The 19,667-nt window shown below is 48.7% G+C and overlaps 1 protein-coding gene across 1 annotated transcript in view; it reads left to right on the forward strand.

Annotated features, from left to right (window-relative positions):
* LOC123989594 (CSC1-like protein 2) overlaps positions 1 to 19,667 on the forward strand; it is a 94,959-nt gene that overhangs the window by 36,676 nt on the left and 38,616 nt on the right. The window contains exons 5-12 of the mRNA XM_046290719.1: positions 8,131 to 8,221; positions 9,292 to 9,329; positions 10,198 to 10,340; positions 12,325 to 12,376; positions 16,057 to 16,169; positions 16,874 to 16,946; positions 18,953 to 19,033; positions 19,663 to 19,667. The exon at positions 19,663 to 19,667 is cut by the window's right edge and continues 119 nt beyond it. Of these exons, the coding sequence (XP_046146675.1) occupies positions 8,131 to 8,221; positions 9,292 to 9,329; positions 10,198 to 10,340; positions 12,325 to 12,376; positions 16,057 to 16,169; positions 16,874 to 16,946; positions 18,953 to 19,033; positions 19,663 to 19,667 (596 nt within the window). The remainder of the gene's footprint in view (positions 1 to 8,130; positions 8,222 to 9,291; positions 9,330 to 10,197; positions 10,341 to 12,324; positions 12,377 to 16,056; positions 16,170 to 16,873; positions 16,947 to 18,952; positions 19,034 to 19,662) is intronic.

A 19,667-nucleotide genomic window follows, 5' to 3' on the forward strand; every position in this document is an offset into this window, starting at 1 on the left:
TTCCCTTCCTACCTAGGCTGGTGTGGGTTGGGTTGGCCTGTCTAACTCTCTTCCTTCCTTCCCTTCCTACCTAGGCTGGTGTGGGTTGGGTTGGCCTGTCTAACTCTCTTCCTTCCTTCCTTCTCTTCCTACCTAGGCTGGTGTGGGTTGGGTTGGCCTGTCTAACTCTCTTCCTTCCTTCCTTCCCTTCCTACCTAGGGTGGTGTGGGTTGGGTTGGCCTGTCTAACTCTCTTCCTTCCTTCCTTCCCTTCCTACCTAGGCTGGTGTGGGTTGGGTTGGCCTGTCTAACTCTCTTCCTTCCTTCCTTCCCTTCCTACCTAGGCTGGTGTGGGTTGGGTTGGCCTGTCTAACTCTCTTCCTTCCTTCCTTCCTTTCCTACCTAGGCTGGTGTGGGTTGGGTTGGCCTGTCTAACTCTCTTCCTTCCTTCCTTCCCTTCCTACCTAGGCTGGTGTGGGTTGGGTTGGCCTGTCTAACTCTCTTCCTTCCTTCCTTCCCTTCCTACCTAGGCTGGTGTGGGTTGGGTTGGCCTGTCTAACTCTCTTCCTTCCTTCCTTCCCTTCCTACCTAGGCTGGTGTGGGTTGGGTTGGCCTGTCTAACTCTCTTCCTTCCTTCCTTCCCTTCCTACCTAGGCTGGTGTGGGTTGGGTTGGCCTGTCTAACTCTCTTCCTTCCTTCCTTCCTTCCTTCCTTCCTTCCTTCCTTCCTTCCTTCCTTCCTTCCTTCCTTCCTTCCTTCCTTCCTTCCTTCCCTTCCTACCTAGGCTGGTGTGGGTTGGGTTGGCCTGTCTAACTCTTCCTTCCTTCCTTCCTTCCTTCCTTCCTTCCTTCCTTCCTTCCTTCCTTCCTTCCTTCCCTTCCTACCTAGGCTGGTGTGGGTTAGTTTGGCCTTTTATTATTAGTGGATTTTATCCATTGTTTGTAGTTTTCCTCTGGACTTGTAGGAGATACTTACAGAGTTTCAATGGGGTGTTTGTCCCATTTGGTGAAATCTTGTTTTGCAAGTGGACCCCACACCTCGTTGCCATAAAGTGGACCCCACACCTCGTTGCCATAAAGTGGACCCCACACCTCGTTGCCATAAAGTGGACCCCACACCTCGTTGCCATAAAGTGGACCCCACACCTCGTTGCCATAAAGTGGACCCCACACCTCGTTGCCATAAAGTGCAATTGGTTTAATGAAACATTCAATTAGTTTTAGCCTAAATTTGAATAGGTATTTCAATTTGAATTTGTTTTTTAATGCCCTGCGTGCTTTCTCAGTTCCTTCACTTGCCTCATTATGGTGTCCAGTTGAGCTTATTTTTTTAAACCTAAGTAATTGTAGTGTGTGCAGTACTCTATATATTTTCTACCAATTGAGAACTTTGGTCTAATTCCCTGAGATCTGGAACTTCTCTGTAAAATCATTATATTAGTCTTTATGGGGTTTACTGCCATGCCCAGGTCTGGCAGTACTGCTCTAGCAGGTCCAAGCTCTGCTGTAGGCCATGTGCTGTGGGGGTTTACTGCCAGGGCCCAGGTCTTGCAGTCCTGCTCTAGCAGGTCCAGGCTCTGCTGTAGGCCATGTGCTGTGGGGGTTTACTGCCAGGGCCCATGTCTGGCAGTACTGCTCTAGCAGGTCCAGGCTCTGCTGTAGGCCATATGCTGTGGGTGTTTACTGCCAGGGCCCAGGTCTGGCAGTACTGCTCTAGCAGGTCCAGGCTCTGCTGTAGGCCATGTGCTGTGGGGGTTTACTGCCAAGGCCCAGGTCTGACAGTACTGCTCTAGCAGGTCCAGGCTCTGCTGTAGGCCTTGTGCTGTGGGGGTTTACTGCCAAGGCCCAGGTCTGACAGTACTGCTCTAGCAGGTCCAGGCTCTGCTGTAGGCCATGTGCTGTGGGGGTTTACTGCCAGGGCCCAGGTCTGGCAGTACTGCTCTAGCAGGTCCAGGCTCTGCTGTAGGCCATGTGCTGTGGGGGTTTACTGCCAGGGCCCAGGTCTGGCAGTACTGCTCTAGCAGGTCCAGGCTCTGCTGTAGGCCATGTGTGGTGGGGTTTTACTGCCAAGGCCCAGGTCTGACAGTACTGCTCTAGCAGGTCCAGGCTCTGCTGTAGGCCTTGTGCTGTGGGGGTTTACTGCCAGGGCCCAGGTCTTGCAGTCCTGCTCTAGCAGGTCCAGGCTCTGCTGTAGGCCATGTGCTGTGGGGGTTTACTGCCAGGGCCCAGGTTTGGCAGTACTGCTCTAGCAGGTCCAGGCTCTGCTGTAGGCCATGTGCTGTGGGGGTTTACTGCCAGGGCCCAGGTCTGGCAGTACTGCTCTAGCAGGTCCAGGCTCTGCTGTAGGCCATGTGCTGTGGGGGTTTACTGCCAGGGCCCAGGTCTGGCAGTACTGCTGTAGGCCATGTGCTGTGGGGGTTTACTGCCATGCCCAGGTCTGGCAGTACTGCTCTAGCAGGTCCAAGCTCTGCTGTAGGCCATGTGCTGTGGGGGTTTACTGCCAGGGCCCAGGTCTTGCAGTCCTGCTCTAGCAGGTCCAGGCTCTGCTGTAGGCCATGTGCTGTGGGGGTTTACTGCCAGGGCCCATGTCTGGCAGTACTGCTCTAGCAGGTCCAGGCTCTGCTGTAGGCCATATGCTGTGGGTGTTTACTGCCAGGGCCCAGGTCTGGCAGTACTGCTCTAGCAGGTCCAGGCTCTGCTGTAGGCCATGTGCTGTGGGGGTTTACTGCCAAGGCCCAGGTCTGACAGTACTGCTCTAGCAGGTCCAGGCTCTGCTGTAGGCCTTGTGCTGTGGGGGTTTACTGCCAAGGCCCAGGTCTGACAGTACTGCTCTAGCAGGTCCAGGCTCTGCTGTAGGCCATGTGCTGTGGGGGTTTACTGCCAGGGCCCAGGTCTGGCAGTACTGCTCTAGCAGGTCCAGGCTCTGCTGTAGGCCATGTGCTGTGGGGGTTTACTGCCAGGGCCCAGGTCTGGCAGTACTGCTCTAGCAGGTCCAGGCTCTGCTGTAGGCCATGTGTGGTGGGGTTTTACTGCCAAGGCCCAGGTCTGACAGTACTGCTCTAGCAGGTCCAGGCTCTGCTGTAGGCCTTGTGCTGTGGGGGTTTACTGCCAGGGCCCAGGTCTTGCAGTCCTGCTCTAGCAGGTCCAGGCTCTGCTGTAGGCCATGTGCTGTGGGGGTTTACTGCCAGGGCCCAGGTTCGGCAGTACTGCTCTAGCAGGTCCAGGCTCTGCTGTAGGCCATGTGCTGTGGGGGTTTACTGCCAGGGCCCAGGTCTGGCAGTACTGCTCTAGCAGGTCCAGGCTCTGCTGTAGGCCATGTGCTGTGGGGGTTTACTGCCAGGGCCCAGGTCTGGCAGTACTGCTGTAGGCCATGTGCTGTGGGGGTTTACTGCCAGGGCCCAGGTCTGGCAGTACTGCTCTAGCAGGTCCAGGCTCTGCTGTAGGCCATGTGCTGTGGGGGTTTACTGCCAGGGCCCAGGTCTGGCAGTACTGCTCTAGCAGGTCCAGGCTCTGCTGTAGGCCATGTGTGGTGGGGTTTTACTGCCAAGGCCCAGGTCTGACAGTACTGCTCTAGCAGGTCCAGGCTCTGCTGTAGGCCTTGTGCTGTGGGGGTTTACTGCCAGGGCCCAGGTCTTGCAGTCCTGCTCTAGCAGGTCCAGGCTCTGCTGTAGGCCATGTGCTGTGGGGGTTTACTGCCAGGGCCCAGGTTCGGCAGTACTGCTCTAGCAGGTCCAGGCTCTGCTGTAGGCCATGTGCTGTGGGGGTTTACTGCCAGGGCCCAGGTCTGGCAGTACTGCTCTAGCAGGTCCAGGCTCTGCTGTAGGCCATGTGCTGTGGGGGTTTACTGCCAGGGCCCAGGTCTGGCAGTACTGCTGTAGGCCATGTGCTGTGGGGGTTTACTGCCAGGGCCCAGGTCTGACAGTACTGCTGTAGGCCATGTGCTGTGGGGGTTTACTGCCAGGGCCCAGGTCTGGCAGTACTGCTGTAGGCCATGTGCTGTGGGGGTTTACTGTCAGGACCCAGGTCTGGCAGTACTGCTCTAGCAGGTCCAGGCTCTGCTGTAGGCCATGTGCTGTGGGGGTTTACTGCCAGGGCCCAGGTCTGACAGTACTGCTCTAGCAGGTCCAGGCTCTGCTGTAGGCCATGTGCTGTGGGGGTTTACTGCCATGGCCCAGGTCTGGCAGTACTGCTCTAGCAGGTCCAGGCTCTGCTGTAGGCCATGTGCTGTGGGGGTTTACTGCCAGGGCCCAGGTCTGGCAGTACTGCTCTAGCAGGTCCAGGCTCTGCTGTCGGCCATGTGCTGTGGGTGTTTACTGCCAGGGCCCAGGTCTGACAGTACTGCTCTAGCAGGTCCAGGCTCTGCTGTAGGCCTTGTGCTGTGGGGGTTTACTGCCAGGGCCCAGGTCTGACAGTAGTGCTCTAGCAGGTCCAGGCTCTGCTGTAGGCCATGTGCTGTGGGGGTTTACTGCCAGGGCCCAGGTCTGGCAGTACTGCTCTAGCAGGTCCAGGCTCTGCTGTAGGCCATGTGCTGTGGGGGTTTACTGCCAGGGCCCAGGTCTGGCAGTACTGCTCTAGCAGGTCCAGGCTCTGCTGTAGGCCATGTGCTGTGGGTGACCGCAGGCATAGGTCATCTGCAAAGAGTAGGCACTTAACCTCTGAACTGTGGAGACTAACACCAGGGGCTGAGGATTTGTCTAGAATAGTGGCCAATTCGTTGATGTAAATATTGAAGAGTGCAGGGCTCAGATTGCAACCCTGGGGAAGGCCCCGCCCCTGGTTCTGCAGCACGTATTGCCAGTAAACATTGATTTAATTATGTCATATGTTTTACCCCCTACACCACTTTCAATAACTCTGGAGAACAGTCCTGTATGCCAAATAGAATCAAATGCTTTTTGGAAATCGATAAAGCAAGCCTATATTTTGGTGGACATGTTTATTTTGGTGGACATGTTTATTTTGGTGGACATGTTTATTTTGGTGGACGCGCATCTATTAGGGTGTAAATATGATCAGCCGTGTGATGTTTTGGTATAAATCCAATTTGGCTTTTACTCAAGACATTGTGCTTAGAACTCTTACATTTATAATACTACAGAAAAACTTCCCCAGGTTACTGTTCACACAAACGCCTCTGGAATTGTTTGGGTCAAATTTGTCTCCGTTTTTAAGGATTGGGGTTACGAGTCCTTGATTCCAGATGTCAGGGAAATAACCAGGATCAAATTAAACAGTTTTAATAAAGCCAATGAAATTAAATTTTGCACTAGTGAATTTGAGCATCTAATGCCATCAGGTCCGCATGCTTTTTCAAATTTGAGAGCCTGAAGTTTCTTATAAAGCTCCTGGTCAGTAATTGGGGAGTCCAATGGATTTTGATTGTCCGTTTTCTAATCCATTCAACTTCTCATGAATTTGGCATTGGTCTGCGTTTGTGTCTCTCTCTCTCTCTCTCTCTCTCTCTCTGTCTCGCGCTCTCTCTCTCTCTGTCTCTCTCTCTGTCTCTCTGTCTCTCTCTCTCTCTCTCTCTGTCTCTCTGTCTCTCTCTCTCTCTCTGTCTCGCTCTCTCTCTCTGTCTCGCTCTCTCTCTCTGTCTCGCTCTCTCTCTCTGTCTCGCTCTCTCTCTCTGTCTCGCTCTCTCTCTCTGTCTCGCTCTCTGTCTCTGTCTCTCTCTCTGTCTCTCTCTCTGTCTCGCTCTCTCTCTCTGTCTCGCTCTCTCTCTCTCTCTCTGTCTCGCTCTCTCTCTCTGTCTCGCTCTCTCTCTCTGTCTCGCTCTCTGTCTCTGTCTCGCTCTCTGTCTCGCTCTCTGTCTCGCTCTCTGTCTCTCTCTCTGTCTCTCTCTCTCTCTCTGTCTCGCTCTCTCTCTCTGTCTCGCTCTCTCTCTCTCTCTCGCTCTGTGTCTCTCTCTCTCTCTCTCTCTCGGTCTCTCGCTCTCTCTCTCTCTGTGTCTCTCTCTCTCTCTGTGTCTCTCTCTCTCTCTCTCTCTCTCTCTCTCTCTCTCTCTCTCTCTCTCTCTCTCTCTCTCTCTCTCTCTCTCTCTCTCTCTCTCTCTCTCTCTCTCCCTCTCTCTCTCTCTCTCTCTGTGTCTCTCTCTCTCTCTGTGTCTCTCTCTCTGTTTTACACCTATAACCTTGTTGCTGTATGTTCTCTCTCCCTAACTAACTAATCAGCTCTATATGCTAATCTATGTGTCATCATTGACCTCTCTGAGAAGCAGAATGTCTCTCCTGTCCTCCTGTATAAGCGCACTGCATGAGGCGCCCAGCAGGCATGATACCTACAGGGTGGAGAGGTACGGTAACTAGTAACTCACCTCACCCTGTGGTTGTGTAGACGCCGTCAAGCTCCTGAGTCCTGTCTGGTTATCCCTACCTACCCACAGCTCCTGTATCAGTCTGTGGTGGTTCTGTGTTTCTGCACTAGACAAGACACCTACCCCTAGCTCTCTGAGGTCTTCTATGGAAGTCTATTGAGTTATAGCCAATGTGGGTGCCCCCCCCCCCCCATTCCATTAGAGACCTCAAAGAGCTCTGGGTGATGTCATCCTTTAATCGAGTTTTACACTGGACAGCTCCTCCATCACTAATGGAGATACAACCAGGGGGAATAGTAGCCTGGGCCCAGGTCTGTTTATGTTGTCTTGTGAACTCCTATGATCATTGACATACCATCGGCACAATCAGATCTGGGGACCCGGGCCTGATGAAGAATATGAGATAAAAAAAGCTTCAATCTGGTGTAGTTCTGGGAGTCAAAACGCATGTGTATCAGTGTCTGAGCTGTAGGACCTGAAAGCTCTGCTGGTTGGTCCGTGGTGGTGGGGGGAGGTTACATCTTTCTATTGTTATGTGTCTCAATGATTCTACACTCAGGTTCTTCTGTTGTCTTTGTGAATGCCCTCTCCTTCTCCTTCTCTCTCTCTCTCTCTCTCTGTCTCTCTCTCTCTCTCTCTCTCTCTCTCTCCCTCTCTCTCTCTCTCTCTCTCTCTCCCTGTCTGTCTGTCTGTCTGTCTGTCTGTCTGTCTGTCTGTCTGTCTGTCTGTCTGTCTGTCTGTCTGTCTGTCTGTCTGTCTGTCTGTCTGTCTGTCTGTCTCTCTGTCTCTCTATCTCTCTGTCTCTCTGTCTCTCTGTCTCTCTGTCTCTCTTCATTGCTTTTCCTTCCAATCTCTGTCATCTTAACATGGTGTCAGACTCTGTGCTGAGACAGTTTGTGTATCTCTAGAATCCTCCAACTGAATGACATGGTGCTGAGGTTTGTTCTGGGTGATTGTTGTCTCACTGACTGGTGCATGAGCACTAGGCCAACCGTACACTCAAAACCCCAGCCCCCTTCTCCCAGGTTTTGGATCAACGACATTCAATTCAGGAAATAAACTGAAATTGGAATGTAAAGTTTACTTCCTGAATTGACTGAATAGATAGATTGATGCCAACTCTACAGACGTCTGAGGTACAGCAGTGTGGATACAGCCCAGAACCAACCTCTCCAGACCATTTCAGAGCCCTACTGCATGTGTGGCCACTGAACTAATTAATATGTAATAAACACACTGTTGATACTGTACTGATGTCTGTACTGATGTAACTATTTGAGATCAGGTTTGTTGTCGGGGAGTGCCAGGCTAATGCTAGGCTAATGCTATTCTCCATCAGTTTTGTTGTTGGGAAACGTCAGGCTAATGCTAGGCTAATGCTATTCTCCATCAGTTTTGTTGTTGGGAAACGTCAGGCTAATGCTAGGCTAATGCTATATTATCCATCAGTTTTGTTGTTGGGAAGCGTCAGGCTAATGCTAGGCTAATGCTATTCTCCATCAGTTTTGTTGTTGGGAAGCGTCAGGCTAATGCTAGGCTAATGCTAATCTCCATCAGTTTTGTTGTTGGGAAGCGTCAGGCTAATGCTAGGCTAATGCTATTCTCCATCAGTTTTGTTGTTGGGAAGCGTCAGGCTAATGCTAGGCTAATGCTATTCTCCATCAGTTTTGTTGTTGGGAAGCATCAGGCTAATGCTAGGCTAATGCTATTCTCCATCAGTTTTGTTGTTGGGAAGCGTCAGGCTAATGCTAGGCTAATGCTAATCTCCATCAGTTTTGTTGTTGAGAAGCATCAGACTAATGCTAGTTCTATCTTTTTAACATTGTGTGTGTGTGTGCAGTGTGGCGTCTGCCATGACGTCGGAGCTACCCGATCGCTACGAACGCCTGACCTCTGTCTCCAGCTCAGTGGACTTTGAGCAGAGAGACACTGTAAGTACCACTTCCTGTTTTTACTGGGATCAGGGGTCGTGGGGTGTGGAGAGACCACAGTAGGAACTTCACTACAAACAGGAAAACTTGTTTGTCGTACATTTGAGTCATTTAGCAGACGCTCTTATCCAGAACCACTTAGTTAGTGAATACATGTTAAAGATGCACTCTGGGATCTTAAGCACAACAAATTCGTAACATGTCACACCAAATGGATGATGTAGTAGACAACTGGATGATGTAGTAGACAACTGGATGATGTAGTAGACAATCGGATGATGTAGTAGACAATTGGATGATGTAGTAGACAATTGGTTGATGTAGTAGACAATTGGATGATGTAGTAGACAATTGGATGATGTAGTACACAACTGGATGATGTAGTAGACAATTGGATGATGTAGTAGACAATTGGATGATGTAGTACACAACTGGATGATGTAGTAGACAACTGGATGATGTAGTACACAACTGGATGATGTAGTAGACAATTGGATGATGTAGTAGACAATTGGATGATGTAGTACACAACTGGATGATGTAGTACACAACTGGATGATGTAGTACACAACAACAACAACACAAAACGGTTACCACTTGAGGCTTCTGAACACCACTTTTCAAACTACCGACTGAAATTGTACAACCGTTTTGAGAGTGCATCTTTAAGAGAGTAAGCTGAGAGAACCACGTCGTTGATTTCGTCCTATTGTCAGCATTACTTTGAAACTGCTGACCAAGTGTACATTGTACCAGAGAACAGGATACCGAGGTTACGGGCCAATTTCTTTTCAATTCAGGAACTACACTGAAATGTAAATTCTCTTCAATGCTTTTTGGAATTAGAATTTGTGGAATTAGAATTAGGTTCTGAATTGATTGGAATTGACCCCAACACTGCAGGATACAGTTCGGGAGAACCTTGACATTTTGAGTTTTAATCGGGTCACTTACTCACTTTTATGAGGCCACTACTGTGACACGACGTTGCTAGAAGAATTTCCCCCAATTGGATAATAACCTGTAATCTACGACAGGCAGCTCTAACCTAGAGTCTCATCTCTCTTCAGGGCTTCTGCTCCTGGTTAACCGCCATCTTCCGCATAAAGTGAGTCTCCAATAAAGTTTTGGGACAAGCATGGGACAGCAAGGAAGGGAGAATGAGGTTGTGTGTGAGTTGGAATTTAGGTGTGTGTGTGTGTGTGTGTGTGTGTGTGTGTGTGTGTGTGTGTGTGTGTGTGTGTGTGTGTGTGTGTGTGTGTGTGTGTGTGTGTGTGTGTGTGTGTGTGTGTGTGTGTGTGTGTGTGTGTGTGTTAACAAACAAACTGTCAGTTTGACTGTTCAGAGGTCTGCTCTGCCTCAAAGGGACTTTCCTGGTTAAATAAAAGTTAAATCTCTCTCTGTCTCTGTCTGTCTCTGTCTGTCTCTCTCCTATCTGTCTCTCCTCTCTATCTCTCTTCTCTCCTCTCTGTCTGTTTCTCTCCTCTCTGTCTGTTTCTCTCCTCTCTGTCTGTCTCTCTCTCCTCTCTGTCTGTCTCTCTCTCCTCTATGTTTCTCTCTCTCCTCTCCTCTCCTCTCCTCTCCTCTCCTCTCTCTCCTCTCCTCTCTTCTCTCTTTCTGTCTGTCTCTCTCCTCTCTTTCTGTCTGTCTCTCTCCTCTCTGTCTCCCTCCTCTCCTCTCTCTCTCTGTCTCTGTCTCTCCTCTCTGTCTCCCTCCTCTCTTCTCTCTCTCTGTCTCTGTCTCTCCTCTCTGTCTCCCTCCTCTCCTCTCTCTGTCTCTGTCTCTCCTCTCTTTCTGTCTGTCTCTCTCCTCTCTTTCTGTCTGTCTCTCTCCTCTCTTTCTGTCTGTCTCTCTCCTCTCTGTCTCCCTCCTCTCCTCTCTCTCTCTGTCTGTCTCTCCTCTCTTTCTGTCTGTCTCTCTCCTCTCTTTCTGTCTGTCTCTCTCCTCTCTGTCTGTCTGTTTCTCTCTCCCTCCAGGGATGAGGAGATCAGGGAAAAGTGTGGGGAGGATGCAGTACACTACCTCTCCTTCCAGAGGCACATCATTGGTCTGCTGGTGGTGGTGGGCGTGCTCTCAGTGGCCATTGTCCTGCCCGTCAACTTCTCAGGAAATCTATTGGGTGAGTGGGGTTTAGGGGGTGGGACTTCAGGAATACTTGAGACTAACACTGGACTGGTGGTGTCCCCTATCCCCTATGTAGTGCACTACTTTAGATCAGGGCTCTATTTCCCTATGTCTGTGTGGGTGTCCCTGTGGGTCCTGGTCTAAAGTAGTGCACTTCAGAGGGAATAGGGTGTCATTTGAGGCGTATCCCTAGTAGTCATCAGAAATCCCTCACTTCAGAAGTCCTTTAGTCTGGATAGTGGGGTTTTAGGACTTTGAGGTTATTATTATAGATTGAATTGTATCTATTTTAACTCTGATGACTCAAGGGTTATATCATGTGATTTTTCCATCTTGTCGTCACGTGAAACATCAAAGTGGAGGCAAATACAAGTAAGTGAGAAAGTAGCCTTGTCTGAGTCCATATGGCAGGAGCATATCTCCAGCTCCTCTAGGGGGAGACGGCTGCTCCTCTAGGGGGAGACGGCTGCTCCTCTAGGGGGAGACGGCTGCTCCTCTAGGGGGAGACGGCTGCTCCTCTAGGGGGAGGCGGCTGCTCCTCTAGGGGGAGGCGGCTGTGAGGCGGCTGCTCCTCCAGGGCGAGGCGGCTGCTCCTCTAGGGGGAGGCGGCTGCTCCTCTAGGGGGGGCTGTGAGGCGGCTGCTCCTCCAGGGTGAGGCGGCTGCTCCTCCAGGGCGAGGCGGCTGCTCCTCCAGGGCGAGGCGGCTGCTCCTCCAGGGGAGGCGGCTGCTCCTCTAGGGGGAGGCGGCTGCTCCTCTAGGGGAGGCGGCTGCTCCTCTAGGGCGAGGCGGCTGCTCCTCTAGGGGGAGGCGGCTGCTCCTCTAGGGCGAGCCGGCTGCTCCTCTAGGGCGAGGCGGCTGCTCCTCTAGGGCGAGGCGGCTGCTCCTCTAGGGCGAGGCGGCTGCTCCTCTAGGGCGAGGCGGCTGCTCCTCTAGGGCGAGGCGGCTGCTCCTCTAGGGCGAGGCGGCTGTGAGGCGGCTGCTCCTCTAGGGTGAGGCGGCTGCTCCTCTAGGGCGAGGCGGCTGCTCCTCTTGGGTGAGGTGGCTGTAAGGCGGCTGCTCCTCTAGGGCGAGGCGGCTGCTCCTCTAGGGCGAGGCGGCTGTGAGGCGGCTGCTTCTCTAGGGCGAGGCGGCTGCTCCTCTAGGGCGAGGCGGCTGCTCCTCTAGGGCGAGGCGGCTGTGAGGCGGCTGCTCCTTTAGGGTGAGGCGGCTGTGAGGCGGCTGCTCCTCTAGGGTGAGGCGGCTGCTCCTCTAGGGTGAGGCGGCTGCTCCTCTAGGGTGAGGCGGCTGCTCCTCTAGGGTGAAGTGGCTGCTCCTCTAGGGTGAGGCGGCTGCTCCTCTAGGGTGAGGCGGATGCTCCTCTAGAGTGAGGCGGCTGCTCCTCTAGGGTGAGGCGGCTGCTCCTCTAGAGTGAGGCGGCTGCTCCTCTAGGGTGAAGTGGCTGCTCCTCTAGGGTGAGGTGCTCCTCTAGGGTGAGGCGGCTGCTCCTCTAGGGTGAGGCAGACTATCAATGTCCTCTGTGTAGAAATAGCTGTGTTCATGCTGGCCAGATTGGCCATTTAAAATATATATTCTGTGTATCACATGAGTCAAATTCTTCTCATCAGCGCCTTGTGGATTCATTTTTCCTCACTTTGATATAATAGGAAACCTGCTCCTCTAAAAACACATGAGCCTCCAACCCACCCATAGAAATAGAATGAACTATAACTTACATTCCCATTCTAGAACCCAATCATAGAATGAACTATAACGTACATTCCCATTCTAGAACCCAATCATAGAATGAACTATAACGTACATTCCCATTCTAGAACCCAATCATAGAATGAACTATAACGTACATTCCCATTCTAGAACCCAATCGTAGAAATAGAAGGACTAGCTGCTTCAACAGACCATAATGTCCTATTATTCTACTGTGTACTAGGCTAACCATGAAGTAAAATATAATCTCTTTTTTTTCTCTTCCCCCACACAGAAAACAATGCCTACAGTTTTGGGCGTACCACTATAGCCAATCTGGATGCCAAGTGAGTGCTTCTCCATGACTGTCTACTTATTGTAGGGTGGTGGTGGGGATACATGAACTTCCTTGTGTTCTAATTAAGCAATAAGGCACCTCAGGGGTACCGCCTGGACACAGCCCTTAGTCGGGGTATATTGGCCATATATCACAAACCCCAGAGGTGCCTTATGGCTTTTATAAACTGGTTACCAACGTTATCCGAACAGTAAACGTTGTGGTGTTGTTGTTGTTGTCATACCCGTGCTATACAGTATGATATACCACGGCTTTCAGCCAATCAATAACATTTTACCTTGACCAATATGAATCTTCATGTTCTGAATCGTTGAGTGGCGTCTTTCTCTTAAAATGTATGCCAGCAGCATACCACCCTGCATACCACCCTGCATACCACCCTGCATACCACCCTGCATACCACCCTGCATACCACCCTGCATACCACCCTGCATACCACCCTGCATACCACCCTGCATACCACCCAGCATACCACCCAGCATACCACCCTGCATACCACCCAGCATACCACCCAGCATACCACCCTGCATACCACCCAGCATACCACCCTGCATACCACCCTGCATACCACCCTGCATACCACCCTGCATACCACCCTGCATACCACCCTGCATACCACCCTACATACCACCCTGCATACCACCCTGCATACCACCCTGCATACCACCCTGCATACCACCCTGCATACCACCCAGCATACCACCCTGCATACCACCCTGCATACCACCCTGCATACCACCCTGCATACCACCCTGCATACCACCCTGCATACCACCCAGCATACCACCCTACATACCACCCTGCATACCACCCTGCATACCACCCTGCATACCACCCTGCATACCACCCTACATACCACCCTGCATACCACCCTGCATACCACCCTGCATACCACCCTACATACCACCCTGCATACCACCCTGCATACCACCCTGCATACCACCCTACATACCACCCTGCATACCACCCTGCATACCACCCTACATACCACCCTGCATACCACCCTACATACCACCCTGCATACCACCCTACATACCACTGCTGGCTTTCTTCTGAAGCTAAGCAGGGTTGGTCCTGGTCAGTCCCTGGATGGGAGACCAGATGCTGCTGGAAGTGGTGTTGGAGGGCCAGTAGGAGGCACTCTTTCCTCTGGTCTAAAAAAAAATATTCCAATGCCCCAGGGCAGTGATTGGGGACACTGCCCTGTGTCGGGTGCCATCTTTCGGATGGGACGTTAAACGGGTGTCCTGACTTTCTGAGGTCATTAATGATCCCATCGCACTTATCGTAAGAATAGGGGTGTTAACCCTGGTGTCCTGGCTAAATTCCCAATCTGGCTCTCAAACCATCACGGTCACCTAATAGTTTACAATTGGCTCATTCATCCCCCCCTCTCCCCTGTAACTATTCCCCCTTGCTGCAAATGAGAACGTGTTCTCAGTCAACTTACCTGGTAAAATAACGCATAAATAAAAAAATTCAACATTTCGTTAACATTATATTTAAAACGTCAGCTATTTTGTTGTTGTTGTAACCGATAATAAGCACCGAACTCTGTTGACACGTTGTGGTGGTCGTCTTTAAAGTTGTTTACGCCCGGAGCAACAAAAGAAAACACAACAAAAAAACATTATTATGCACGACGAGCTGAATTAAATGTAAAACGGCGTGGGAAATAAAAGATCTTTCTGTGTGTTCCGGTGACATTTCACAGACATACGCTTGTTTTTCTTTGGTCTTGAGAATCGTTTCAATGAACAGGAATTTTGCACACGAATATGTAAAAAGCCGAATACTAAAATATGAAAATACTACGACGTCTAAACATCGATATCCATCTTTCTTACTTCTTAATGTTTTTCTGTCCTCCGTATTCGTAAGAAAGAGGACGTTGAGCCTGTCAGTTCGCCTTGATTCTCTCTCACAGCATCCAGACTAGTTGACACAATGCCTTTTCACCAGGTTCTTGACCACTTTCTCTGCCTTCCATTGATTTAGTCAGACTAATTCTGGTCATCCTACAAGGTCAACAACTCCAATAACCGTTTAAACGAATTATTGATTTAGTCAGACTAATACTTATTTTCCACCATAATTTGCAAATAAATTCATAAAAAATCCTACAATGTGGATTTTTTTTCTCATTTTGTCTGTCATGGTTGAAGTGTACCTATGATGACAATTACAGGCCTCTCTCATGTTTTTAAGTGGGAGAACTTACACAATTGGTGGCTGACTAAATACTTTTTTGCCCCACTGTATATATATATATATATATATGATTATATCTTTTGGTCAAAATATGCGTTTTTGATTGGACATCTTGCTCCAATTTTAGTAGGAATGGTTGGTGTCTGTCCTCTCAGTAACATACTGCTGTGACTAACTGGGTTTATCTCCTCTCAGTAACATACTGCTGTGACTAACTGGGTTTATCTCCTCTCAGTAACATACTGCTGTGACTAACTGGGTTTATCTCCTCTCAGTAACACACTGCTGTGACTAACTGGGTTTCTCTGTCTCTCCTCTCAGTAACATACTGCTGTGACTAACTGGGTGTCTCTCCTCTCAGTAACATACTGCTGTGACTAACTGGGTTTCTCTGTCTCTCCTCTCAGTAACATACTGCTGTGACTAACTGGGTTTATCTCCTCTCAGTAACATACTGCTGTGACTAACTGGGTTTATCTCCTCTCAGTAACATACTGCTGTGACTAACTGGGTTTATCTCCTCTCAGTAACATACTGCTGTGACTAACTGGGTTTATCTCCTCTCAGTAACATACTGCTGTGACTAACTGGGTTTATCTCCTCTCAGTAACATACTGCTGTGACTAACTGGGTTTCTCTGTCTCTCCTCTCAGTAACATACTGCTGTGACTAACTGGGTTTCTCTGTCTCTCCTCTCAGTAACATACTGCTGTGACTAACTGGGTTTATCTCCTCTCAGTAACATACTGCTGTGACTAACTGGGTTTATCTCCTCTCAGTAACATACTGCTGTGACTAACTGGGTTTATCTCCTCTCAGTAACATACTGCTGTGACTAACTGGGTTTATCTCCTCTCAGTAACATACTGCTGTGACTAACTGGGTTTATCTCCTCTCAGTAACATACTGCTGTGACTAACTGGGTTTCTCTGTCTCTCCTCTCAGTAACATACTGCTGTGACTAACTGGGTTTCTCTGTCTCTCCTCACAGTAACATACTGCTGTGACTAACTGGGTGTCTGTCCTCCTCTCAGTAACATACTGCTGTGACTAACTGGGTTTATCTCCTCTCAGTAACATACTGCTGTGACTAACTGGGTTTATCTCCTCTCAGTAACATACTGCTGTGACTAACTGGGTTTATCTCCTCTCAGTAACATACTGCTGTGACTAACTGGGTTTATCTCCTCTCAGTAACATACTGCTGTGACTAACTGGGTTTCTCTGTCTCTCCTCTCAGTAACATACTGCTGTGACTAACTGGGTTTCTCTGTCTCTCCTCTCAGTAACATACTGCTGTGACCAACTGGGTTTCTCTGTCTCTCCTCTCAGTAACATACTGCTGTGACTAACTGGGTTTATCTCCTCTCAGTAACACACTGCTGTGACTAACTGGGTTTATCTCCTCTCAGTAACATACTGCTGTGACTAACTGGGTTTCTCTGTCTCTCCTCTCAGTAACATGCTCCTGTGGCTCCACACCACCTTTGCGTTCCTCTACCTGTTGCTGACCGTGTACAGCATGAGACGACACACCTCCAAGATGCACTACAGAGAGGACGATCTGGTGGGTGGTATACACACACACACACACACACACACACACACACACACACACACACACACACACACACACACACACACACACACACACACACACACACACACACACACACACACACACACACACACACACACACCTCCAAGATGCACTACATAGAGGACGTTTCTGGTGGGTGGTATGAACACACACACACACACACACACACACACACACACACACACACACACACACACACACACACACACACACACACACACACACACACACACACACACACACACACACACACACACACACACACCTCCAAGATGCACTACAGAGAGGACGATCTGGTGGGTGGTATGAACACACACACACACACACACACTCCAAGATGCACTACAGAGAGGACGATCTGTTGGTATGAACACACACACACACACACACACACACACAACACACACACACACACACACACACACTGGCACACACACACACACTTTGAGTACACACACACACTGTTCCAAGATGCACTACATCTGGTATGACACACACACACACACACACACCTCCAAGATGCACACAGAGAGGCTGATCTGGTGGGTGGTATGAACACACATCTGGCACACACACACACACTGTTTCCACACAACACAGTAACACACACATTTATTTACACATAACCAAGTCAATGTGAAAAGTCCATGTATCATAGTTTCTGTCTTTTTTCAGGTGAAACGACACTTTATTTGTCAACGGGATCTCCAAGTATGCAGAGGGAGAAGCACATCAAGCAACACTTTGAGTAAGTGCTGTCTGTTTCCTGTATCTGGACCAACATGTCAGTTGTTCAGTATTCTGCAATCTGAGAGACCAACATTTGAGTAAGTGCTGTCTGTTTCTGTATCTGGCAACACTTTGAGTAACATGCTGTCTGTTTCAGTATCTGGCAACACTTTGAGTAACCAACTGTCTGTTGTTCAGTATCTGGCAACACTGAGTAAACATGTCTGTTTTCAGTATCTGGCAACACTTTGAGTAACATGCTGTTGTTTCAGTATCTGGCAACACTTTGAGTAAGTGCTGTCTGGTTTTTATTTATTTATTTTTATATAACTAGGCAAGTCAGTTAAGAACAAATTCAGTTTTACAATGATTCTGCCTAGGAACAGTGACCAACATGTCAGTTGAACAGTGGGTTAACTGCCTGTTCAGGGGCAGAACAACAGATTTTTACCTTGTCAGTATTCTGCGGGAGATCTTGAAACCTTTCAGTATTCTTACTAGTCCAACGCTCTGAACACTAGGCTTCCATGCCAGTTGTTCAGTATTCTGGGAGAGAGAGACCAACATGTCAGTTGTTCAGTATTCTGCAGAGAGAGAGAGACCAACATGTCAGTTGTTCAGTATTCTGCAGAGAGAGACCAACATGTCAGTTGTTCAGTATTCTGCAAAGAGAGAGACCAACATGTCAGTTGTTCAGTATTCTGCAGAGAGAGACCAACATGTCAGTTGTTCAGTATTCTGCAGAGAGAGAGAGAGAGAGACCAACATGTCAGTTGTTCAGTATTCTGCAGAGGGAGACCAACATGTCAGTTGTTCAGTATTCTGCAGAGAGAGAGAGAGAGAGACCAACATGTCAGTTGTTCAGTATTCTGTAGAGAGAGACCAACATTTCAGTTGTTCAGTATTCTGCAGAGAGAGAGACCAACATGTCAGTTGTTCAGTATTCTGCAGAGAGAGACCAACATGTCAGTTGTTCAGTATTCTGTAGAGAGAGACCAACATGTCAGTTGTTCAGTATTCTGCAGAGAGAGACCAACATGTCAGTTGTTCAGTATTCTGCAGAGAGAGACCAACATGTCAGTTGTTCAGTATTCTGCAGAAGAGAGAGACCAACATGTCAGTTGTTCAGTATTCTGCAGAGAGAGACCAACATGTCAGTTGTTCAGTATTCTGCAGAGAGAGACCAACATGTCAGTTGTTCAGTATTCTGCAGAGAGATAGAGAGACCAACATTTCAGTTGTTCAGTATTCTAAAGAGAGAGACCAACATGTCAGTTGTTCAGTATTCTGCAGAGAGAGACCAACATGTCAGTTGTTCAGTATTCTGCAGAGAGAGACCAACATGTCAGTTGTTCAGTATTCTGCAGAGAGAGACCAACATGTCAGTTGTTCAGTATTCTGCAGAGAGAGAGAGACCAACATGTCAGTTGTTCAGTATTCTGCAGAGAGAGAGAGACCAACATGTCAGTTGTTCAGTATTCTGCAGAGAGAGAGAGACCAACATGTCAGTTGTTCAGTATTCTGCAGAGAGAGAGAGAGACCAACACTTTACATGTTGATTTGATTTTTGTTCAATGTGATTAGATTACAGTCCTGTAATAGTGACTATGATAAAAGGTAATTTGATTACTAGAATATCGACCATGCATCACTTCCTTGATTTGAAATGCTTTCTATCTGAATCTAATCCACTCCCCTCCCATGGTGTGGTTCTGTATAGGTACTGGCAGTGGTCACTGTCACCAACCATAGAAACAGAATTACTAGAACAGGCATTGCCGTTCAAGTCAACATTCCGTAATGAGTGGTGCTTCTGCATTATGTTTTAGTCCTATTTCTATAACTGTGACATGTTATACAGACTGCTGAGGGACTTCTAACCTATGATGTAATGTCCGCAACCAACAAAGGACTGAAGGGAATACTATAGACTTGTAGAAAACAGATTCCTCCATGTCCATACCTTTTAATCCTTACCTTTCCAATCTCTTTCCCCCTCCACCCTCCCCTTTCTCTCAATTACAGACAGGCTTATGAAAACTGTTCTGTGCTAGAGGCTCGTATTTGTTACGATGTGGCCAAGCTGATGTCCCTCAACTCAGAAAGGTAAGTAGTGGTCACCGCTTGACTGTCGCCGTCTGTAGCAATAGAGACTGGATTTAGATCAAACACGTTTCAGTATGGACGTTTTCCATTGAGGGGCTTCCACCATTTTAAAGTACACTGAAAACAAAAATAAACGCAACATGGAAACAATTTGAAAGATTTTACTGCGTTGCTGCTCATATATAGGGAAAATCAGTCAATTTAAATAAATTCATTAGGTCCTAATCTATGGATTTCACATGACTGGGAATACAAATATGCATCTGTTGGTCACAGATACCTTATAAAAAGGTAGGGACGTGGATCAGAAAACCAGTCAGTATCTGGTGTGACCACCATTTGCCTCATGCAGCGAGACAGGCTGTTGATTGTGGCCTGTGGAATGTTGTCCCACCAATATATTAGTTTTACACTTCTTCTTTTTTTTAAACACAAAAGAAGAAGAACGTGAACTACTTTAAAATTGAGGTAGCCTTAATGGTGCTGCCCATGCTGTCACAGACGCCATAATGGCACAGATGCAAAGATGCAAAGATAGAGAGAGGTCCTATCTCTATGAGCAACTACTAATTTGTCTAGTAATCCAGTGTATTTGGTCATGTGATATGAGCATGTGTTTCTGTAAACAGGAAGA

Source organism: Oncorhynchus gorbuscha, linkage group LG11, assembly GCF_021184085.1.
Source record: "Oncorhynchus gorbuscha isolate QuinsamMale2020 ecotype Even-year linkage group LG11, OgorEven_v1.0, whole genome shotgun sequence".
NCBI classification, from domain to species: domain Eukaryota; kingdom Metazoa; phylum Chordata; class Actinopteri; order Salmoniformes; family Salmonidae; genus Oncorhynchus; species Oncorhynchus gorbuscha.